The 26,180-nt window shown below is 37.0% G+C and overlaps 1 protein-coding gene across 6 annotated transcripts in view; it reads left to right on the top strand.

Moving 5' to 3' along the window:
• Nucleotides 1–1,720: 1,720 nt before the first annotated feature.
• map4k3a (mitogen-activated protein kinase kinase kinase kinase 3a) overlaps nucleotides 1,721–26,180 on the top strand; it is a 52,975-nt gene continuing 28,515 nt past the window's right edge. For all 6 annotated transcript variants that reach the window (XM_043252255.1, XM_043252252.1, XM_043252256.1 and 3 more), the window contains exons 1-4: nucleotides 1,721–1,980; nucleotides 11,973–12,030; nucleotides 24,083–24,173; nucleotides 25,260–25,324. In XM_043252255.1, the coding sequence (XP_043108190.1) occupies nucleotides 1,885–1,980; nucleotides 11,973–12,030; nucleotides 24,083–24,173; nucleotides 25,260–25,324 (310 nt within the window). In that variant the 5' untranslated portion in view covers nucleotides 1,721–1,884. The remainder of the gene's footprint in view (nucleotides 1,981–11,972; nucleotides 12,031–24,082; nucleotides 24,174–25,259; nucleotides 25,325–26,180) is intronic.

Here is a 26,180-nt window from a genome sequence, read left to right as displayed (position 1 = left end):
TTTATATGCTACTATACATTATGAATTAATGTCAGACTGATACATATGAGATCCAAACTGTGCCATTTTACATAATACAGTACAAATGTCAAACGATTATATATAATAAATAAAATATTACACTGTAAAAATGATCTGTAAAAAATCTATCTATCTATCTATCTATCTATCTATCTATCTATCTATCTATCTATCTATCTATCTATCTATCTATCCATCATCCATCCATCCATCCATCCATCCATCTATCCATCCATCTATCTATCTATCTATCTATCTATCTATCTATCTATCCATCTATCCATCCATCCATCCATCCATCTATCTATCTATCTAAAACAAATATTAATAAACTGATAAGCAATTATATAGAAAAACGGTGTATAAAAATAGTTAAGAATGGAAAATGAATACAATTATGGTAATTTAATAAAAACCTGAACAATGGATTGGAAAACACATCTAAAACAACCAGGAAATATTAATTCTTTAAGCTACACAGGCCAGCTGTATGTGCGTCGGCTGTTTGATATAGCTGCCGTCATGCTGAGACCTTGATCTGTGCCAGTGAATGCTTTAATAATCAGTCAATAAATTGCATCCTGGATGTGTGCCTGGCATTTGAGAAATAAATTAGACTGAATAGTCCTGGCTCATAAAACCTTCATAACAACCACATGGTGTAAGTACAAATGTGTTCAGAAGCTCACTCTTGGCACACACTCCTTTGTGATTCGGAAATAAATAGCGCTGAATCACAATCCTGTCTGAGCTGAAAGAGAAGAAGATGGAGGAAGAAGTATGAGACTGTTTTGTAAGTCACAACCACACGGAGAATCTTGACGACTGTTAATTTGTTAACTGTCTGTGATTTGTCACATATTTCAAGAGATATATGCAAGAAAACAGATCTCAGACTGCCTTGTGTTACTCCCAAGAAAATTCATGTAGAAAACCCTCAACTCGTTAACGTTATCATTACATACAAACCAAAAAATAACACTAAACGACAACAACAACCAAAAAACAAAACAAAAAAACAACCAACTAGTCATTTAACAGGGAAGCAAAGATTAAGGTCATCAAAATCAATTGCTCCCTCCCCCTTTCATTTCAAATAAATAAATAATATATATCAAATAATATTTTTTATTTAACAATAATAATAATAATAATAAATAAAATTATAATCATCATTTTAAAAACATTTTAATTCCTGGTTTCTTTTTGGTGGCCAAAAGTAGTTTAAAACTTCTTAGTTCGTTAGTTGAACTTCTAGCATGAAGCTTCTGCTTTATATGTGATAAAAACAAGCTAAAACACTGTTACAAATTAAATTAAATAGGCTACAAATTGTTATTGAATTTATAAAATTTATAAATTTATAAATGTATATTGTCAATCAATTGTGTATATTTTTAATTAAAAGTTCACTCTGCACTATAGAACTAATATTAAATACCCTATATATCAAAGGAAGACAAAGTAGACTATCAAACCATTGCCACTCACCATTTTCATAATTCAAAACAAAAATTAATGAATGAACTTGCTGTTCCAATAGACTACAAAATTACGATTTCAGTTTTGATTTGTGCAAAATATTCCCCAGAAGCAGGATAGTTTCTGGTGCGCCTCTGGTCATCTGACCCAAACCCATCCTCCTCCTTTCTTCATCCTCCCATTCCAAGCATTCCCCCAGCTAAGAGCGCGGCGCATGCGCACTGGAGCTCACTGGAAGCCATGTTAAAGTTACAGTCAAGTACTGAGAGTGAGATTCCCTTCTGACGCCGTATGTTTATTTTTTCCCCGTTTTTCTCTTTTCGTCCGTGTCAGGGCCCCCAGCAAACCTATCATTGATAGTCAGAAGCCGGAGTCCTCACGATGAACTCTAGTTTCGATCTATCCAGGCGAAATCCGCAAGAGGATTTCGAGCTTATCCAGAGGATAGGCAGCGGGACCTACGGGGATGTTTACAAGGTAAAAATGTGTTTTCTACAAACAAGGCCCTTGTTTTGGACAGTGCAGTCCACATTTAAAGGGTCCGATCTTTAGAATAAAACCAGTGTGAGACGTATGGGAGTTTAAATGTTTTAGAAATGCAGTCATAGAGATTGTACTTCTCTGAACTGGTCCAGGACACTGATCACTTAAAGGTGTACACAGTATTTTTTTTGCGAATTATTTTTTTTTTTACACTGATCGCTCTGCGAAGAAATGTAATTAAAATTATGTACACTCGTATAATATGAAGACTAATACCAAAGGATTCTTCTAGTAAAAGCTGATTTATTGTACATGGAGTGGGTCCGCCATGGGCACCGCCATGTTGTTATCACATGACCAGAACTGTCATGCAGTTTTTTGAGTTGCTTCTGCACTTTAAAAACTGCAATAATATATTTACTTTTGAACAAAGTAAAACTTACACTATTTACTGTTCAAACAAAATCCGTCCAGGCCAAAAGGTGCCAGAAATACTTAATTTACTAGTACTATTAAGACAAATGAGAACAAAACCATAGGTTGCAGCTGAAATAATTTTTTTTTTTAGAAGAAGAAAGGCAGTATGTGAAAAAAACATCAAACAAAGAGTATTTGAATTCATAGTTTTCATAAAACATTAAGTGGAACGTACCCAGACTTTATCCCATGAGGAAGGGGGTTTGTGAATTTCAGTAAAACAGCATAAATCACATGGCTTTCTTAATTCCTTTAAAACGAGAAAGTCTCAATCATCATAATTTTTGTTGTGTCTGTTTTCCAAACAGTGAAAGTGAACGATGAAAGAAGCTTTCATTCAGCCTAAACTACGGTTAAAGATTTTTGTCATTTTTTTAAATTAACTTTGCATTTCAGAAATACAATAATAGCATCAAAACACTGCTGTACTCTGTTAACACTATATAGTTAAGACACTTTCAATTACATTAATCTGCAGCCTTCGTTGCATTATGTATTTACACATTTTACTTGGTTTCATGTCGACTTATCCGAGTTTATTCCCAGTTTCTTGCACCCCGGAAGGAGTGTGACTGAATAACATTATAGTGCGGTTATGTTTCAAAGTCGCTCCCATGAGTTGTTGCAAAATTGTGCAAGACATGACAAATATTTGAGGAAGGCCTTGTGATATCACGGCTCGAGTTTGTGGTTGTCACCGAAACTAAACCAAGCACTGCAGCCAGATCAGTTCGGTGACAGCTGGCTTGTAGATCAGCGATAGTGTTGTCCAGAGCAGTTAACTTGAAAGATGTTACAAGTGGTGTGAAATGTTCTGGATTATCCTCTGCTTTATCCGACTAAATCTTTAGCTGGAGGTCAGTGTAACCCTGCGAGCCTTTCACCTGTCAGTCAAGGGTTGTACGAAGGGTTGAATGAATTGTATTTAGTCTGCATTCGTATCATCTTCAGCATAAGATCAGCATGTCATACTCGTCAGAAGAATAGCAATGTATTTATCTGACAGAGCTAGTATAGTATTATGTAAAAGATAAGTAAAATTCTGTTTATGCTGATTGGAAGGATTTTAGATAACAGATAACGGATTATGTTGGCTACTGTCTGGTTTAACAGCACTGAGCGCAGTTGTTTACAGTCCTTGGGTGTTTTTCTTCGATAAGCAACTGTAATCTAGAAGGTAACCGAATATTGTAGATGGTCGTTGAGTGAGAAACCCACATTGATTGACCGCTATTCTGAATATTGGTGGTATGTGGCCTCCTCAGTGTCTGTGGCCGTTTAGTGTAATTAATGTTTTTTTTACCGAGTCAGTCATGAAGTAATTCATGTCTAGACAGTTGTGATCTGAATTTGTGTCATAATTCTTTTAAGGGTGTTTGCAAAGGATAAGAATAAACTGTTAATTAATTGACTATTTTACTGGTGCATTTAGTGGCGTATGAGTACATATATTAAAATAAATCTCAACATATTTATTATTAGACATATTAGACTTCATATGATGATGATGATGATGGTGATAAAAGATGATGACCAAGTTAAATTTGAAATGGAAATTCTCCTCATGAACAATCTAATTTCAATGAATGTTATTGAGAACAACTGCTCATGTTTCTCTCTCTCATAATTCTTCAATCAATATGGCATAACTTGAGATAAAATGACAGACTTTCCAGTGACGTTTACCCGGCTTTTCCAATTATAGTTACTCAACTTTAAAAATAGAATTCAACCAAAATGGAAATTATGCCATTGTTTATTCACCTTCATGTCATTCTTGTACAACTTTTTTTCTGTTGAACACACACGACTATTTTAGTCCATGCAATGAAAATTAGCAGCCCGCAAAGCAACATTGGACCCCACTGACTTTTATTATATGGACAAATTATAATTTTTTTTCAATGTCGTCTTGAGTTATGCTGAAGAAATAAAGTCATACAGGTTGTTATGAGGGTGAATAAATGATGACACAATTTTTTTTGTGGGGGGTGAACTATCTCTTTAATCTTTCACGCAAACCCAATTTATTCACAACAGACCAGGACGTTAGCTTTAAGCGCTAATTTAAATACCACACCGTTTTCAACAGGTGTTTCTCCAGCATTGTTTGTCCACAGGGTCTGCTTGTTTTTCTTAACAGTTTGAAGTAAATGTAATGCCAACATGCTCCTGGTGGATTTCAAAGGGCTTGAAAGCATAAAGAGATGTAAAGTATTGATTGAGCAAAGAAAGTAAGTATTGAACAAAAAGCCTGCATCACGGGTAAGGATATGACTAATTACCCGGTGTGATCAGTTTATATTGGCTATGTGTCAAGACTTGGTGGGGCTATTTTGATAGTCCTGTGGCTTGCCTGCATTTGAGTGGTTTTGTATTGATTCTGTTTTTACGGCTATGGTCTGAGGAATCGCCAGCGAGCGTCGGAAAGATGTGTATGTGTGAGAGTGAGAACCTTATTGGTAAAAGAACGAGCGCAAGTCTAAGCTGTCGCGTGAGGTGTAATGCATTGTGATCGAGTTGAGGCAGAATTGATTGCTTCTCTTTTAGAAGGTTGCTGTGGAAAGACGATTGTGTAAGCAAATCTCTCGCACGACACTGCCCGTTTGTGACTTCTAATGTGTTTTTCCTGGCCTCCTTTACAGACGCCGCATGAGTTTGCTCAAAAAGGCCCGGTCAGTCTAAACAGTAGTTCTGACTCACTGCTGGTCTGAAAGCAGGTTGATTTCATTCCAGACACTTAAATGCATCGGATAGAACAAAAAGGGAGATGTTAGTTCTTGTCAGCAGAACAAAATCTGTTTATTTCTGGCATGAGTGGTTTGATTTCACTTACGTTTTGAGGAATGAACAAGAATGTAACGTTGTTGCGTGTACATCATTTGGGGGAATCAAATCGCATTGGCTTACGCTTTACCTCCTCAGTGGGATTTCCTGCTTTCATGCAAGAAACATCCATCTCAGGCCTTGGTTTGACCCAACTGGAGGGTTTAATTGTGGATTAAATTCACAATTCCTCCTTTATTCAGTTAATCTCTTTCATTCTTCACACCCAGGAAGTCTCGTGTTGCCTTTAAAGACGAAAGGCAGTCATCCTGTCACTCCTGATTGCAATAGTCACCTTCAATCACGCAGATTACACAGGAAGATGCTTCTCCAAGTGGCTTGCATCGTGCATTTGTGAAAACATTCTGACAGGATGAAATTCAAGATGATAGAGTTTCCGTGATATGTGTGGCCGATGTGCGTAGACCCGCTGTGCAGCTGATGTGAGGGCATTTCTGAATTGACTTTGTCGGGAAAAAATGATCATTAATTATTCACCTGTTTCAACAGCTGGGCACTGCTCCATCCTGTAATACTATCATGCTTCTGAGATTGGTATCGGCTAGTTTAGGGACATACTCACAATATATGACTTTCAATAGTCCTGACTATTTAAATATACTCAGATAAATAAGATACATGTGGAATTAACTGGAACGGTCTAATATTGATTATCGCATGGAAATGAAATGAACCATGTAGGATATCAATATACCTAAATCGAACTATTCTTTTATTTACTGTTGTTTTATTCTCTCTTTGTGACAGGTTTGATTCTTTTTTTTTTTATAAATATAGAAAAAAATGTTTTACGGTTTGAATAAATTAAAATGTCATTTATTTCTGTGATGTAAAGCTAAATTCTGACTTGTCGTTATCGCCACATGTTCCTTCAGAAATCACTATGTTATGCTGATTTGGTTTTTAAGAAGCATTTCATATCATGAGCAATGTTGTGCTAATTAGTTTTTTTGGAGAAAACATGATACTTTTTTATATTCATCCTTATTTGGTGGATGGATAGAACAAAGAACAGAATTCAATTGAAATTATTTTATTTTTGTGACAATATAAGTGTTTTTTTTCTGTCACTGTTGGATAAATTAATGGATCCTTGCTGAAGAAAAAGAATGACCCAATTTATTTAGAAGTGTTTATTGGCGTTATATACACTGTTCTGTTCTCTAAATGATAACGTCTGTATTAAATATAAAATATTTGGTTTATTGTCATGCATATTAGTAGCGTATTGAATGTTATATTTACCTATAGATTACATATTAATGCCTTATTCAACATGGGCATATTTTTGATCCTTTGATCCTACCCCATATCTAAACTTAATAACTACCTTACAAATGAAGCAGCAAATTAGAAGTTTTTTGAGGCAAAATTCCTATTTAGTAGTTAATTAATAATGAGGATCGCTCCCGAAGTACAGTGTTACCAAATATTTATCTATTAAATATTCATTTACAGATTTTGGAAGTGCTTTGCTTTGGTTAGTTCTCCTTCTGCAAGTTGCTTTTCGGTTGTATGAAGCGTTTCCGTACCTTTTCTCTCTTGTTTTTTGTGACTGAGAGGTGTAAGACCATAATGGCTAGGTGGGCAACTAGGACTCATTATTCCGAGAAAGTCACAGACCTCGAACCTTCTCCCTGAGGAAACCTTGAAACACCTTGGCCAATGTACTCCAGCCATCACACATTCTTTCTTTCATCACTTTTTGCAAGAAGCCACTGTCAACACCTTTGCTTACTCTCATGGGTTCCGTGCCGTCACGCCTTAGAAATTCACAACAGTCTGGATTACATGGTCTCTTTTAATAGAATGTCCTTGCCATCTAGCCTACTTTTGAGCGGCCTTGAGATTTCTTCGCATTCTGGAGACTAAAGCAGTTTCAACCTCGCCGCATCCTTTCAGTGAGTAAGCAGAAATACAGATCTGCGTGACAGAGTGATCTACTGTCCTACAAATGCGGCCGTGGAGAGAAATTGTATTCTCCCATAGTGAGCATGAGCGACTGATACTCTACCTTTGTTTGGACAAGAATGCGATTTACTTAATTATGCTGGTAGCAGAATTAGAGCTAGACTTATTAGACAGCTAATCGACTGTGTTATAGTAATGATTCATATGTGCGAGCTATATCGTTGACGGGAGACTCCGAGAACACAGTCGTCTCGCTTGTACTGTAGTTTCATAATCACGTTTTAGCAAGCCCAGGCACGCTCCTGTCGGCGCGCGCTAGAATTCTTGATGCATTATGTGCTCTGCATTTAACTGCAATACAGCATGAATAATGAATCCGATGAAATGTTTGATAACACCAGCACAGGAAAGACATTAGAGAGGAAAACGGGTTGTTTATCGGAGGTCAGTGCCGCATTGGCACAGTAAATTGTTAATACAAGGCATCAAATTTGCCAGGCAGTGCAGAAAATGATTGGCCTAGATTCGGCTGGTCGGGGGCCAAGCTTGCAGTGATTTATCCGCCTCTCTGTAATTACCTGACATGGCAGCAGCTCGCAGCCCCACTGTGTGCTGCACCTGTGCAGGTGGAGCGCTTGGCTGTTGCTCCGCGCCTCGGCGCTGCTGGGATTAAAAGGGCATCGAGAAGTGTGGAAGTCAAAGGGTTAAGCTCCGGGAGGCCGGGTTTTAGAGGAACGGCTAACCCAAACCTCAAAATTCTGTCAACATTTACTGGTCCTCAAGTTATTTCAAAGCCATGTGTTGCCGTGGCCTTTATGTCCAAAGACTTGTATATTGATATGAGGTATGTTATTTTACGGAATTATATATCATGATCACAATTATATGTAAATTATATATGGATTTCTTCCTATCAGAGTTAGAAAAGCGGTTTAATATGACAGCAGGAATTGAAGAGTTTAAAGAAGAAGCAAAGCAACCTCGGCGTCCGGTCACAGGCTTTCCGCTCCTTGAGTTCTCTCCAAAGCTGAACGCTGAACCGATATTTACACGGGTCCTACTTCTTGCCTTATCGTTCCACTGATGTTCGGTTCAGGTAATGTCGATCCTGTGCATTGAACGCTCTTTCCTCGTAACATGAGTAGACACACCTCTTACTGCTGATTGTTCTTTAATATTCGAATTACCTACGATAAATAAATTTGAATAGAAAGTTGCAGCTGCTTTGTTTACATGGTTCCAGGGTAACGGTGCCCGCTGCTTAAACGGGTGGTAGCTGTATTTAGTTCAGAAGACGTGAAAAAAAATGCGCATATTCATAATAAAACATCCCTCACACGGCTCCAGGGGTTGAATAAAGGCCCCCTGTAGCCAATCCATGCATTTTTGTACGATAAACATCCATATTTCAAACGTAATAAACTCTTCTCTCACTTCTACTGACTGTGGAAACCGAAAGCAGGCCCGGCGGATCCAGATACTTGCTTTCTTTAAAGAAAAGCAGTGGTAAGATAAAATTATTTTTTGCAGTAATCAATATTACGGCACAAGTTTTGTCGTTTGAGCTTGATTTGTGCTAAACCCCTAATATATGGTTATACATCAACCATTATCGCAATCCGAAACTTGTAAAAGCCAAAACATGTGTAAAAACTCAGCTGTCAGGATGAGTCACAGTTTTTTTTGTTTTTTTATCCCACTCTTTCACAGTCGTCAGACATCAGCTGTTGTTGGTCGGTTGGTTCCCACGATCCTTGGCTTTCACCTTTCTTGGGCCGGTGGTGGGCTCATTATAAAGGATCATTAACACATCATTTTAAACCACACCAGACAATATGATGTGCCTGATTGCAAGGCGAGGTATTGACCGCTGGGCCTGGATGCTTGATGAAGTTATTGATCAGCACTAATCTGCATCCCTTCACCATGTAGACATAAGCAGATTATCCTGGAAAGGAATTCTACTTTGCTTTTTACCCAGATTTTATTATTTTGTTTTGCTTACTACTCATGATTTGGTCTAATTAAAAACATTTCAGCAGGCAGCTTCTGAGTTGTAAGTAATGGTATGTGATAAAAAAAAAAAAAAAAACACTATGCCATTATTATCAGCCTTTTGTCGTTCTAGCCTTTTATTGTCCTTCAGGAACACAAAAGAAGAAAATCAGAATGTCGCTGGTTGCTCTTTTGCATTAAACTTTACTTCAAGCTATCGTATATCTTCAGAAGAGCTGCAACAGGGTGCATTAATCATATACGTTTATTAGCTTGATGGTGTCCATCTCAGAATCCATATTTTGCAACTGCATAGAGATGCGCATTTCAAGTTTCTTTTTATCTTCCACCAAAGAAAGAAAGTCCTTTTTGTTTCTGAAAAACATTGTTTAATTATATATTTGTCTGTATGTTGATTCAAAGCAGGGATTTGATGCAATGTGCCGATGTGACCTAACACTTCACGCATCTGGTACATGTCAATGTGACATACCAACCGCTCTATGTGTTTATAATCTAGGTTCGATTTCGGCGCCTCATATCTTTGAGCTGAAAGGATTCAGCATGTGGGCTTCCTTCAAAGCAGTTCGCAACAGGAATTTGAATATACGGCGGAGAATCATCAGCCTTCTGGAGGGGAGCTTTCACTTGTGTTTTAACATTTTTGACATGCACCTCAGAGTGAATTCTCACACAATCTCGGCAAAGCTGTATCGCTCCTGACATCTTCGCATTAGTTACCCGGGATGTCTCTGTGTTTTGCAGCATCCTTTTCAGATCATATCACTCAGCCGCTGATGTTTTTCCGAGTTGTTTTCGATAAGCGGAATGTCTTTGAGAGATGCTGATTATTAATCATGCATTAGAACGCTTCGCTCCTTCCATTTGTTGACTGCAACTGTCTAGTTTAAACCAAAATAGATGCGTTTAATTAAGGCAGTGGAATCATGTTATATGAAATTACGTTGATCGGTAGGGATTTGCAAAACATGTTTTTAAAATCAACTTGTCATTTGCAGTATGATTGGTTATCTGTCTTAAAGAAATCCGGTATAATTAGGTTGTCTTTGAGTTGCCTGACCTAAAGGTGTTTCTAAATATGCACGACTCTTATGTTCAAATAGCTTAACTTAAGTTTTTTCTTTCGACTCAAGATGCTTGATACACAACGTCCCAAAATGTTTTTTGTTTTTCAGTATAAACATGCATTAGATGTACATCTTTGACTATTGCCTGTTCATTTTTGTTTTGCATTTTGCACCAAGAACGCTGCATTTGCCATGTAAAATAAGAAATAGTTGCGTCCCACCATTTTTTTTTTACATAAAATGTGAACACTTTAATCTGAATGAACCAATTGAAAGTTGGCACAACACAATATATTTTCTAAATGTACGTCTTTGACATTTTGGATGTTTTTGTGAATGATTCTTCCATGCGCTACTGTATGTTACATTTGTGAATCGTCAGATGTGTTTCTAAAAGAGTTTTAAAGGTCTAAAAACGCTAAATTGCAGCACACTTACAATACAAGTTAATGCAAATATATAACATCAAAAGTAGAAAAGAAAAATGATTTGAGACTCTCTTATCAATTAGTCTGTCCACTCTCTAAAAATTTAAAATTAAATAAAACTAATACGCACGCGTAACATATCAATATGCAGGTTACATAAGGACATAGTTGCACATTTAGCATTTTAAACGCACTTTTTATTTGGTGGTTGTAAACATCTACTCATTGCAAACCCAAACAAACTGTCAGTGAGTATTTAGACCCTCTAATTCGACATTTTCCGATTCCTGAGGCTTTTTTCACACACAGACTTTTCTATCAAAGTGCACTTGATCAGTGTATTGTTCCTGTGGGACTCAGTCAGCCGTGGTCTGCCCGGTAATACTCGGCTCGGTCTACCCCCACCCCCTGTTTTCACTGCTGCCAACGCCTAGCTGTCAGATCTCACGCTGTTGCTAGGAGAAAGAAAAAGAAATACTTTGACCACTTCGCCGATGACATCTTAATTGAATCCGGGCTAATTTTGTCTAATGTTTTTCCTGCTGCCACATAACGATTGAATAATGTCATCGTGTGCTGAACAACAGTGTTTTGTAGCCAAAATGAGTCTGTCCATTGGCGTGGATATCGAGGCTGGCGTATTTTTGATCAGTAAGGCAGTGTTGTTTGTATTTAGGTTTTAAAGGTGATGAAACTTTCTCTTGAATCGTGAAATGTCTGTGCCTCAGCTCATGTGACTATTCAGATTTGCGGCATGCGGGTGAATTAGCATTCAGCTCTACGAACGCTGATCAACGGTCTTCTAAAAACTACAAGAAAATGCGAAAGTATGCACAGCACATATTGACACAGTGCTAATGCTTTAAGCATCCATTCGATCGTATATTTGCTCTATTTAAACATACAGTTGAGTTATAGGTGTTATTGACACTTCAACTATTGAAAATCAATGTTAATATAAGGCTTTAAGCTAATTCGTACCCCATTAACAGACTCGCATGAATCATGTATAGAAAGCACTGTTGCATTTATATTTTGTCTGACAATTTTTTTTGATGCCAATAAGAGTGTACTTATTTTTCAATGCAATTGGAAACGTGTTTTCCAGAAAACGCAAAAGTCGTCTGCAAAATCAGGGACCGCTGATTGTTCTGATCACATCTGAAGTCTTTCAGCCGTAATAATGGTTATTAACATTGAGAGATCGGTTTGAGTAAGTGCTGTTGTTTTTCCCTTCCAGGCCCGTAATGTTACTACAGGAGAGCTGGCTGCTATCAAGGTCATTAAACTGGAGCCAGGTAAGAAAATCTCTTCACTTTCAGATGAAACCAGTTCTGTTCCTGTTTGGTCTCTGTTCTGTTATTTTATCATCATATTTGTTCTATATACACTACCGGACAGACTTTTTTTTATTTAGGGGGTCTTTAATCTGATTTCAGGGTGTACTTTCATTTTGCTGTTTACCTGTTCAAAGCTGACATTAGGTTATACTGTATTTATTAAAGTAACTAATATTTATTTCCATATCTATGACTTTCATTTTCTACCAGGGGCTGCAAGTTTGTGATCATTAAAATCCGTTTAATGTTTTTTTACATTTTTTTTTTATCCCACATGTTCTGTTTTTTTTTCAGCTTTATTTTTAATTACCATGATTTTGGACTTGAGTCCTCAGTAGTTCAGACTTGGAGTTCGACTCGGGATTGTTAACTCGTGGATGGGACGAAGCAAGTCCGATAATTCTGCAAAGATTAGCATACTGTCTCTGTCTGCACGCCTTGGCTAGCAATGCAATTTTTGTAATGTATTTTCAATAAGGTGAAATATGATATCAAACTCCACAGCCTCTTTTCTTTTTTCTTTAACATTAATAGCCACAGAAATGTTGTTCAGAGAACGTATGTTACAATGAAACAAGATTTTACATCAAACAGTACTGACTCTCTACTTTTACATTTTAAAGACCAAAGATTACGTCTTAGATTTACCCAGAATCTTATGTTTAACCGCTACAGGGGCATCAGAACCAGCCTTAAAAGTCAACTTATCGTGTGGTGCTCCGAAATTCTCACATTCTCAAATAAATAGACTTATAAGTGAACCACAGATTTAAGTTTTAAACAACTATATTCCGCACTGAAATACTTTAAAAACTACATTTCATGGCACAATAACAGTAATATTTTAAAAACTTATGCGAATACATGGTGGTTCAAATACAATGCGTGAAGTCAACCAATCAGCATGTTCAACACCCAAATCCCGCCCCCTGAAAGTTCCCGACCTTTAAAAAAGTACTACCTTGTGAGTACCCAAAGTCCCTTGTTCCTGGGGAGATTGTCTGTAGTGGAAACTGGGCTTATGTTACAGTTGTTAAAAATTAGTTCAAAACTTTAAATGTTTAGATGTCGATGAAGAGTTACTTGAGCATTACTGATGAGGCTTTGGGGGTGGGTTGGACAAAAAAAGGTTCAGAAACATTGATTTAGGAGCTGCTATGTTGAAGTGGCTGAAGCTCAGGCCTTTGTGGAGTGAGCTTTGAGCTCTCACCAAGTGTCCTTGAGTGAGGCATTTAACCTCAGGTTGGTCTAGGGGGATTTTACCTAGTAAATGTACTGTAAGTCACTTTGGATAAAAGCATTTGCTAAACCTTTTGCTTCCTTACTAAATGAGGGGGGGGGGACCTCGAACTTTGCTCTTAGTCAGTAAAGTCCTTTGGAAAATTGATTCTGTGTTTCTTCTGTGTTCATTTTGCTATTGGGTGGCAGTTTACTCTTTTTATGCAAATGAAATATTTGAGCAAGTTTAAAACGAATTCATTACATAAGCGCACTCAACCCATCAGAGTGGCCAAATGTTTGAGTCGGGAGACCATCCGCTGTGTCCAGATGCACAGTGGCGGTTTCACGCTCTGATCAAGGCAAACCCAGATTATTAGTGTCAGTGAAAAAGCTTTTGATATAAAACCCAGACCAAAGCAGGAGACAACATCAAATGGAAACTGGGGTTTGATACGTTTCGACAATATTGGATATCACTGTCACAGTAAAGAATGTACCTGTTTCGTCCACAAGCCATCTGGATTGATGAATGACATCTTCTTGCCTAAAGAAAACCAGTGGAGTGCGACTTTCATTTTGATTTTGTAGCAATTCTATTTGTTTGCTGTTTTGCTGTGCCAGCAGGACCTGCAGGAACAATAACAGACCTCAAACCTTTTTTTTTATATTATTGCTGGTTTAAAACAAAAACCCACAACCTTCTCCTTTCGAACACTTCAATTCTCAGTTATTCCTTTTGATGTTCAGGAAAGTTTCACTATGCAAAATTACAGAAATTACATGAACAAGTGGTAACCATAGTTTCTGTGAAAATAGTTATAGTTAATATATATATATATATATATTATTATTATTATTATTATTATTATTATTATTATGTTATTGTATTATAGTCCAGTGCATTGCATTTTATTTTATTAATGCAAAACATCAGATTTACATAAGATAAACTTTAATTGCTTATTGTGTCTCGTATGTATACAGTAAGTCACTTCTAAAGGTTTAGTAATTTGAAGCTTCATTTCCGTTATTTAATTTCTGATTTAGTTTTCATTTAATTTAAGCTTTATTTTCACTGTGAAAAGGTACTGTAAACTTCTTATGCTGTCTGTGTGGGTTCCCATATTAAGCTATTAACAATACCTGCATTAATCCGTGATATTTTGGTAAAAACTATACAATTTTGGTTATATTTTTTTGTATCAAGTATTTATTTGTTCTGTCCAATGTCCACCATTTTATCTAGTACCTTAGAGGTTGTTTACCGTACTTTTTATAATGCTAAACCTAAAGGCCTCAGAACGATTAGGCTGCTTGGTTTAAAAAATGTTGCATTTTTTAAAAAAAATGTAAAAAATAGCCTCAGTAATTACTACATACCTCTCATTCCAGAGACGAGAGAGAACGAGAGGGGAATGGGGGTTTCTGGAGGCCCTGCTCTTTGCTTTCTCAGCTGTAGTTTGAGATAAGAGAGGGTTTTCTACGTGTGTGTGTGTGTGGCTTTTAGATGCCCCTGTTGGAACAGGACACGTTGCTGTGCCAGATATCTGTTAAGCTGGGTTTCAGATGTAGAGCTAGATTTAGTCAGAGTGTTTTGAAAACACCTGCTCAGGCTTGTGTCCAAGCTGTTCATTTTGAACTGGCAAGGAAATATGCACAAAAATATAGTGTACACAAATTGATTCAGTGCCTTGCTGTCTTTCTTATCAAACAGTATATGTTTATACACTAAATTTTAAAAGGCAAATGATGCATGCTGTGTATCATTTTTGTCTTTTTTGTTTCAGATCTGTATTTTAGGTGTCATTGAATTTAAGCTAAAGTGCGCAAATGTTGTTCAAAACAAAATATTCAGTCAAGTAGTTTATAGGGTTGAAAAATGCTTTTATGCCTTGCTATGACTATCAATAGGAGTGATCTAATATGAGATCTATCTCAGCAATTATAATATGTATGTATGTGGTTTAACCATAAAAACAGTATACTGCTTTAAATTGGTGAATCAAATGAATCAAATTTTTCCCCCCTGATTTACTAAATTTATCCTCTAAAATGTCATTGTTTAACAATCTTGTCAGGCATATTTACAACAAAAAATCTATTTATGACACATTAAAAGATACATTTTAATTATTACCACTTTAAATATTAATTAGTTGTAATTTAACTTTTTTTTTTTCATTTTTGCCGCTGTCATAGGTTTTGCCTCTTTGTCAGTAAATGTGTTTTACTCATTTAAAGCACAATTGTTATGCTTTCTTTTATATATTTTATTATGTACGTTTTTTTTTTTTTTTTTTTAAACCTAATTATTGTTACACCGAATAAGAATGTAACATTATTTCAACCAAATTTTGACATTTTATTCTCCAAAAACGTATTTGAAACCTTAAAAGTAGACACTTTACTTACATTTAATGTGCTTTCTATAAACATAAAGTGACTTTTGTGAGTTTCTAATAACGCGGACATCTTAACGTCTTTGACCCATGTATGTATGTATATGTGTGTGTGTATGTTCTAGATCTTACATACTATATATATATATGCATGTATAAAATCTATTGCAAATTGTCTGTCATTTTGAAACGAATCAAATCATTGTCAAAGCAAATGTTTACGCCTCTGTTTATTTGCAGGATGTTGCAGGTCTTTTATTGTGTGGTGTGTCGCTAGCTGTCAGTGGCTTGTCATTATTACCGTGTTCAAATGAAGGCTGTTAACTACTTGTCTGTGTACAGTAGTCACGTACCTCAAGGGCCGTCCTTTATTATGTCTCGTTAATTGTGTTGGTTTGCAAGGAACATGCTCTGCCAAGATAAACAAATCAATTATTAGTCCCATATTTACCCTTACTTCTCCGGCGAGTCGGTAGGAAGTCAGCCTAATTAGATAAGGATATTAACATGGATGTCCCATAGATGTGTTTTTACGGTGATGTCTTTGTTCCTCTTTGACATCAATTTCCAATTCTGATTAACATGCGCCATGTCTTCTCGACCGCATAGGCGTTTTTTGCCGTTCTTACTCATTAACGTCTCTGAGCTGGCCTTTGCGAATCACGGTGGGGGAGGACAACACACACTTTTAGGGTAGGTCTCCTTCCTCTCCGGCACTGTGGGGATCAGGACACGGCTTTGAGTTTTGGCTCATTAGTTTCACATAATCAACAGGGGATCATCTGGAAAGACCCAATAAATGTGTTTGCGAACAGACATGCCAACGCAAACATCAAGACCCGGGGTGAGTTTATGTGGGGGCGTTTGGGGACGTGTCGATGTGCGATAAGATTCGCTCTTGGCCTGAGATGAGAAGTGCAGCGACCAGGCTACATCTGGATGTGCTCTTATTTCCCTGTGTGTGTGGATTGGTTGGCTCGAGCTATGTTGGTCTCATTCATTTCATTCAAAATTGATGAATCTATCATATTGGACTTCAGAAAGCAGCGATTTGCCACTTTGAAACAGCCCTGTAGATGGAATCAATTTGGGGGTATCTTTTTCAGCCTCTTCTTTGCTTTGTGTGTGTGTGTGTGTGTGTGTGTGTGTGTGTGTGTGTGTGTGTGTGTGTATGCACGCTCACACATCTGATCGTGTATTCAGACACCGGTGTGCATAGGCAAACATTGATGTGCATGTGTGTGAGTTTGTGCACCTGCGTCGGTGTATTGCTGAACAGCAAAGGCTATTCTTACCATAAAAAGAAGGGCGACCTCATGAGCAAGCACTTAGCCTACCTTTCCTTCCCCTTTAATGTCAGCTCGTGGTGTAGCATATTCACTGTGACAAGTTCGAGCTGCCTACTCTAGGAAGTGCGGTCAGGCAAAATGTTCTCTGCCAACCAAGTGTGGACACTTAAAATCTACAGTTTCACCTCTCTGCTTCTGATTTGTACTTCTTGGATGTAGGACAGATGGAAAACCTTTATACCCAATTGCAAAATATTTTTTGGATTTCACAATAGCTGTTTCCAAATTTGATGTAATCTGATGGCAAAGAAAAAAATATCATGAAATTTATTCATATAAGTACATTTATTTAATGCGAGGTATGCTACAAATACATTCGCATATTTATGTACTTAATAAAATACCCTGCAGTTGTACTACTTTTAGTATTTTAGTAACTACTGTAAGATATTTTACAGTTTTCTTCAACAGTAACATGAAAACATGCTTGAATTTTAATATTAAGAAATGCAAAGTAGTACTGCAAAAAGTTTATGATTTTTAAAACAGTCTTAAGCAATATGACAGTAAATGATAAATATGTGTACCTATAATATGTTTATATAATAAAATGTTATATATATATATATATATATATATATATATATATATATATATATATATTATTATATATATATTATTATTATTATTATTATTTTTTTTTTTTGCTTTGTATAGTTACCATTATACTTCTTTATTTTAAGTGTTTAATTTGCCCTTATTGAATGAAAGCATTAAATTCTTCAAATAAATAAATAGACAGACATGACTCTTCGTGAAAGTTTTTTTTTTTTTTTTTAAGGATGGCGTCATTATGCACACCTTTTGTTTGGTAAAGGCCAGTTGGATGGAAACAGGCTGGAGAAAGCAAGTTTCGCAAACATAAAATCTCTTTGTCGATAACAAAACAGCGTGAAAACTGGATGGAAACTAGTCAGATAGCTATCTAAATAGCATGTTTGGCCGCTGTAGATGCGTTTCCAGTTTAAAAGATTGTCTCAAATATATTCAGCGCAGATTTTGAGACTCTGCCCGTATTTCATCTTTTAATTTGATATTGAAAGGACAGGACGGTGTTCTGCCGCTATTCAGAGTGACATCAGGTGTGTGTGCGTTTGCATGCTGGGTCTTCGTTGGCTCTGATTCCCGTAAGGCATGTAAAGGGAATAGGAGGTGCAGGAGTGAAGGTGGGTCTGGTATTAGCCGGCTGGGAGCAGCGAGGCACTGCAGGCGTGCAGGGCATTCATTTAAAATGCATGGGCTCGGAGGTCGGCGGCCCTCAGAAATGTCACTTGCTGTAATGGGAGGGGAGAGTGCCAGAGCCCAGAGTCCCTTCAGAGTTAGATGTGTGCGTGTTTAATGCATGCGTTGGATACTGTGTTGGTGCGCAGTATCGAGACTTTCATTACGGCAGGTGCAGCTGGTTCACTGTCAACAAAGAGCTTTAGAAAACATACTGCTGATGCACGCACGATATTAGGGAAAAGTGGGTCCAAAGTCTTACTGTGGGAAAACACGGATTAGATTTACAGACTTACAAAACTAAACGGTTCTCCAAAATGCGATTGATTGGGACAGGGACCAGTATGCAAAACCTTTCCTCTTGGAAGATTTATTCAGGCACAAGATAATGTATTTTCAATGGCTTGTCAGCTATTATTAAGCAAAGTGACCAGAACAGTGATCAGAACAAGCTTTTATTCTTACATTTTCCTTTGAAAAAGTAATTGATAGTCCATTATTCTGATGAGGAAAATTTATTGGCCAATATTTTGAAGATGTTAATGGTTATAGTAAGTTTATGATAGAATAATCTACATGTGCAGATTGAATAATGTCTTTATGCCCTTCTTAGAATTTACTGATACCATTTAACCTTTTAAAAAAACTAAAAAAATAATTGTAAACATTACTACTTTTATTATTTTTTTAAGTTTTTCTAAACTGTAGATATTCACATTTGTTTTCATACTTTGAGATATGTGCTATTTCATTTCTTATATTGCAAACATTTTTATTTCTATTTTTATCTGATTTTCACTAGCATTAGCAGCTTGTGCCAAAATGCACTACCATTCAAGAGTTGTCAGTAAGATTTAGATTTTCTGAAAGAAATGCATATTTTGTTATGCGTTAAATTAATCAAAGGTGATACGGAGAGTCAGTATTTAATTTAATAAATCTTATTCTGGAGAAACATGCGTCATGGTTTTTTACACAATTAAGCACCGCCGTTTTTAACGTTAGTAATCATAAGAAGTGCTTCTTCAGCACCAATTCAGAATATTAAAATCATTTCTGATGGATCATCATGGCCGAAAATTAATGAAATTAAAAAGTGTAGAAAAGAAATGAAAATCCTGCCTCCCCCAACTTTTGAGCCATTCAAAATTTGATTGTCAAATATGAAATTGCGTGTTGAGTAAATTTGGAGTGAATGCTGTCTTAAAAATGATTTTACATTTATACCCTAATTCAGTGGCTTCATTTTAAAGTTGCTTACGTAGAACAGTCAAAATTGTCAAGCTTGAAAAGCAATACGATCACTTTCATCTTCATAAAGCACTTGCCATCTGATGAGGGCATGTTTTAATAAGGATGCAAAGTTAGTCTGAAAACACAGCCGTTTGGGACACGCTAATAGGGACAGGATCCTGTTAAACGGGTGATGGGAAATCAGACCTACAGTAAATGTAACGCTCATACCAATCAAGCTTATTTAATCCCTGTGCATACTTTGCCACTTTAACACTTACATCACATTCTGTCACATCAGCGGTGCTGTTAGCCCTGCACACACACACACACACACACATATGCGCGCTGACACGCACGTCTAGTGGAGTGACAGTTGAGCGTCTCTCCCTGACAGTCTCTCTTGCTATCCAACACCTACAAACATGCCCAACAGCGCAAACTTGTCCCATTTCTGTGTGCGATGACATGCTTAAAAAAATTTATTCAGAATTGTTTATTACTCAGATTTTTGTTTCCTTTGAGCAAAACCGCGGCCGTGTTCGTCGCACCACATAGTGTTGTTTGCAGCCAAAAATTCTGATTCACGGTGGTTTGTAAACAAAAGCTAGAAGAGTTACCCTCTTGTACAGTATGTACCTGTAATAACTCGTAGACGATGCCTGAATAAACAATTTTTCACTTTAATAACACAGTATTTTAGTGTTGTGTTATTTAAGTTTAATGTTCAATGTTTTATCGAATAAAGATTCAAGTCGTTTTTCAGTTGGGTTTAAATTATTCGCATTAATGCATCAATTAAGTTAATGCTTTAACTAATGTGAACCATCGTATTGTAGTCTTTTTCTTCTTGAAAAATGAAACCATTTTCCACATTTTAGTCCATTCAAATTCTTTAAATTATGACAAAACCTCTCCCATAATACCTTACCTTGACCAGCAATGAAAAGCATTGTGAAACTTTGCTTATCAAGCAATTTCACTGTAGTTTTTACAGTCTGTTTTATCTGTCTTTAATACCTTGCGCAGTTTTGAACTTGTTGAACTTGAAAAATTGAAATAGACAGTCACGCTTTGCTCAGACGTCTTTTGATCTGAGTAAACTATATGATCCCAGAGCTCATGGATGCTTGCGATGTTGTTACCGTGCATTTGGAGTCTATTTATTGTCTAATTAGTCTTAATTTAGTAGAAAAACAAGCCCACTCTTTCTTTTGTTTTTGTCACTCATGGTGGTGCGCGGAGAAAAATCGTACAGTTATATCGCTGTTCATTTTCTTCAGGAATCTGCCGCTTTGCCTGCTTGTGTCCATGTAAAGTAATGGAATTTGTTTGGGAACTTTACCAGACCTCTAGACAGGCTTAAGCTTAAGACAGCCAAGAATTTAATTTAATTTTTTTTTTTTTTTTTTTTTTTAACTGTACATTCTCAAATCAATGGACACTTTCCTCCATCTAAAACACTAAAGTATATAACCCACATTACAACAAGTAGCGCATATATATGCTAGCAATATTGATGTAACTGCTGCTCAGCGGGACCTGCTCTGCCTTGAAGCCGGCCGTTCTGCCCAACAGACCCTGACTAAGAAGTTCGCTTCAATTAGCATGTTTCCTACTCGGAGATGGGAATTGCTGCAACCTACACTCTGTGAATAGTAGGCTCGCAGCTTCCGTTTTCCCTGAAGGAGGTAAGAGGCAGTACCTCCTGCTGTCTCTCGCAGCTATCTGCCCCATATGCGCAGGGAAATGTCACTGCCTCTGTGGAACGCTCTCTGGATCACTTGCCCCGGCAGGAAGTGCGTGTCACCTGACCCCGCTGCTGCGACTTCACACTTCCCTCAGGGAGCAAATGTCTTTTGCACAGACCTGCACTCAAAGGACATTATGCAGAACGTCTCAAAGCTTATCCTACCTTGAGTTTGTGGCTTTGGAACGAAAAGATTTCTTGGAATTGGTCCTGAATTTAAACAAGCTGACCTCACAGTCCTTGGAAAAAGCATTTTATTTTATTAATTGCATTTTTTTTTTATTTCATTGCATTAACACGGTACCATTGTAAAATCAAATCTAGTTGAACACTGAATGGAAATAGAAAAACCCACTTTGCTCAAATGTATATATATATATATATATATATATATATATATATATATATAAATTAAATTAAACCGATTTTGCAAAAAGGCAATTTTATGAATACCTATACATTTAAAACTAGTTTACAGTTACAGTACTAGTTACAGTGATTGTGCATGTTTTTAACATACCGGAGATTTAACATGATACTCACAGAATACCATGGCAATAAAATCATGCTAGCTTCCGAAATGTTCAACTTTGTACTGTTTTGTAAGGGTAAACGCACTAATAAGTGACCTTTCATCTTGTAAATGCGATCATTGATGCCTGCACCCAGCTCGGGCTGTTCAATTTAATGGTGAATTACGCAAGCTAAAATATTTATCTCTGCCCCACTATGTGGGAGTAAAAGGAGGAGTGCGTTGCTAGTGTCAGTGGGAGAGAACAAGGAAAAACTCTTAAAAAAAAAACTTTTAATGAGCCTGCAGCTTCCATCATTAAGCAAGCAGTCACAACAAAGTGACTTTGTTCTCTCCCGCTCTCTCTTCCATCTCTCATAATCTGTCTGTCCCTCTCTCTTCCTACTCGTCTCACTCTATGCTCTCACACACACACATTTAGACGGCGAAGCCAGAGATCAAGGTCAGCTCAGATGGAGCCCCCACGCTAGCATTATGGGTGATTGCCTTCTCGTGTCACCCATCAGCTGAGATCACATCACTTCCAATAAGTTACATGCATGTCAGATATTCACTTTCCCCTTTTTGTCTTTCCATCTCCTCCTTTTTCTTTTACAATAACAAATATGAAGGAAGAAGGTCATTCCTCTACCTCCTGGCTTTTAAATGAGCTTTCAAATCAGCATTATTGGTTTGAGGGAGAAAGAAAGTTTATGAGAAGCTCGAGTCTCCATCAGCAGTCAGGGGGAAACCACAGTGATGCATTAAGAGTCTGATGCTTTCTGAATGTTAAAGAGAGCTCAGTGCTGTATAGGCACTATACACATAAGCGTCTGACTCTCCTCTATCGTCTTATGCATGATTAAACAAGCATGCAGTGCTTCGTAATGTAAATTTCATGAGCATTTGCTGTCAATTTTCATTAGGAACGGCCTTTTTAGAGGTGTTGCATCACTAACACTATTGCAAACCTCTAACATCTTTGGGTAAAGATGTACTTCATCCGAACACATACTTGGTCAATGCATTTCAAGTGCATGGTTTTAGTGAGTTGTACTTACCCTGCATTCTAGAGGTGAAGTATTTTTATTTGTATGAGTGCCTTAAGCGTCCATGCGAAGAAAATCCAATAGAAAAAAAATCACAGCGATTGCTGGTGGTCTCTTAATTTGTGTTAGCTTCACCTCAGCAACTGCACAGAAATGCCAGGGTCCTGGCAGCCTTGCAGAAATACTTATTATCTAACTTTAGTTCATATATATATATTCAAATGATTACTTTTTAATTAAAAAATTTTCATTTTAAAATTATTCCTGTTATGCGAAGCAGGATATTCATCAACATTACTCCAGTCTTCATTGTCAGTTATTATTATTTATTTATTTATTTTTGGTGAGAAAATCAAACTTTTATTCAGCAAAGATGTGTTAAATGCATAAGAAGTGAAGCAGAGTTTTATATTGTTATAAAAGATTTATGTTTTTAATAAATGCTCCTCTTTTTAACTTTTCATTCATCAGTGAAAAAAGTATTGCAGTTTCCAAAAAAATGTTTAGCGGCACAACTGTTGCTAAAATGGATATTTCTTATAATAACCATATCAAATGATTTCCGAAGGGTCGTGTGAGACTTTAGGCTGGAGTAATGGCTGATGGAAATTCAACTTTGCATCACAGAAATGAATTAAATTTTAAAGTAAAAAAAATAAACTCATTATTTTCAGTTATATTAATATTTTAAAAATTTTTTCTGTTCTTTTGGTCAAATAAATGTGCTCTTGATGAGCATAAGAATGTTCTTTAAAAATATTTTACAATCTTTCTCATCCCAAATTTTTGGCTGGTATATTTGTGTGTGTGTGTGTGTGTGTGTGTGTGTGTGTGTGTGTGTGTGTGTGTGTGTGTGTGTGTGTGTAAATATATATAGTTTGAGTTCATATATTCATTATAAATTGCCACGGTAATATGTGTATTTTAAACCTGTTTAAAACTAATAACTGAAATTTTGTGACACTTTACTGTGACACAAATTACTGTAAGTAATCAAATATAGTTGTTTATATTATGTTTTTATTATTTACAGTACAACTTACTAAAAAGGTGTCAGGTTGTAATGGCTCGGTCCCATGCTACAATCTTTTCCATTCACATATCAGGGTATTTACATGATACTGAAAATAATCCCATAACGAGTCCAACTTTTTTTTGACCGACATGAATGAAATAGCTGAATAACTGTCAAGAGTAACTCATTGTATTGTTGCTGGTAATTTGTCTTGTTTACACACTCACCTTGTCCCCCATCTCTCTGTGCGTTCCCTCGACAGGCGAGGACTTCGCAGTGGTGCAGCAGGAAATAATTATGATGAAAGACTGCAAGCACTCTAACATTGTGGCCTATTTCGGTAGTTACTTAAGGTATAGTAATGACCACTTTCCAGACCACACTTTTACTGTTCTCGGCTCTCTTCTTCACTTGCCCTTTCTTTCCCTCTCTCTCTCGCCTCCTGCTCTGTCAGTTCCTATTCCTGTCTAAGGCCGTTGAGTTGACACCGCGCTCTGTTGGTTGAGTCTCTCAGCTGCACTGCAGGGACAGCCGCTGTGACTGCAGCGCCTCTGTTTCTGCTAATTGTACAACCTGTGCCTCGCGGCCAGGCTTAGACCTAGCTAGATCATCTCAGGAATCAAACAAGGGCGTAGAACTCATTTGATCATGGGGGGCGACAAGTATTGACAAAACGATGTTTTCTTAAAGTTTGGTGGTTGTGACACCATCGTAGCCCACCATGGATGATAAAATGATTTTAACATTTGATGCATCAACAGTGGAGGTCTGTGGTGCAATATGTTCTGGAAGACTTAAAAGCATAAATGTGAAATGTGTTTTTTCTAGGTAATTTCTTGGTGAACATTGGCTAATCAGCAGCGTATACAGTAATATGTCAGTATAACTTCTAATTAACTACTGTTAAAATGTTTCAGGGTTTTAGTATTTTTATTATTAATGCTTTTTTTGTATTATTTGACCATTAAATTGATCGAATGTGACATTTATAACGTTATTTTATTCATCAAAAATACAAACAAAATGTCTCGCGGTTTCTGCAAAAAATGAAGCTCGGCTGTTTAAGCATCGTCCCCAAGTTATTTGACTTGTTTTGAAGTTTGAATCTAAAAGCAATTAGCATCTAAAACTTCACTTGAGTTCTCTATTTCAGGGATATTACTTTGATCGTCCTTAGCTATGGGCAACTCTCTGGTCAACAGTATATCTCTTAAATATTAGTCTAGACGTTAGTGCAAGGCAGCTTAGAGAAATGGAGAAGGGTGTTTTTTGATAAAAGCAGGTTGCTTGTGACTTATAACTCTGTCTCCAGCTTGCTGTGTCATGACCCAGAAAAGTGTGCATCCTTTCACTCTCCCTTTGGGGCTGCCAGGGGACTATTTCAAGACACATCGATTGAAATATAATTTGTTGGTGTTTTTCTTTCTCTGGCTTTTCAGGAGGGATAAATTATGGATATGTATGGAATACTGTGGGGGAGGTTCACTGCAAGACATATATCACGGTAAGATACACCATATAAAGGTAAACAATCAACTGCAACACTAACTCAAACTCACTCGGTGGTCAGTGTTTCGATGCAGTGCAGTATCTCCTTTCCATTCATTATTTAATGGAATAGTTCACCCAGAAATGAAATTGTCATAATTTATTCATCCCTATGTTTTTCAAAACCGTAAGAGTTTATAGCTTTGGTAAAACTCAACATCACTTTCATTTATTCAAAATATTGCTATGAGGCTTTTGAGCATCTAAAAGTGATCCGTTCGACTTTAGAAAATCGCACATTGTTTAAAATGTCTCCTTGTGTTTCACGTGAGCAAATCGAAAATGCAATGACAGTGAGTAAATAATCGCATAATTTAAATTTTTGGGTCAAACGTTCATCCTAGCGTAAACAGTGTAGATACGATAGCTCCAATGTTTTCAAAGTTCGTTTCATTTCCGATGCCAGTTTTTACATAAATAGACTTTCCTCTCTTCCAATTAACAATTTGATTCTTGACAGATGGCCTAAATATACAAATCTTTTCTTACATTGCTGGAAAGCGTCTCTCTGTATGTTCCCAGGAGATAAATTTAGCAGAACTCAGTAGAGTGGCCCTGTCAGATCATTAGAGCTCATTTTCACGGCAGCTGTCGGCAGTTCTGCTCTTCTCTCTGAGCCTCTGTGCATGTCGGGTGGGGGTTTAGATGGTGTTATGGTGCTAACGTGTTAGCTTAGTACCCAGCCCCACATCCCACGTTATCAACCCCCCGCTGCCATGGTTGCTCTCAGCTACAGGGTCAAAGGCCTGATTAGAGCCGAGGCCGACCGGCTCCAGTCCTCCCACACGCAACAGATAGAGAAAGAGACAAAA

This window comes from Puntigrus tetrazona, chromosome 11 (genome assembly GCF_018831695.1).
Source record: "Puntigrus tetrazona isolate hp1 chromosome 11, ASM1883169v1, whole genome shotgun sequence".
Taxonomy (NCBI): domain Eukaryota; kingdom Metazoa; phylum Chordata; class Actinopteri; order Cypriniformes; family Cyprinidae; genus Puntigrus; species Puntigrus tetrazona.
The sequence above is the reverse complement of the archived record's forward strand: the minus strand, read 5'-3'. Positions and strand labels throughout refer to the sequence as shown.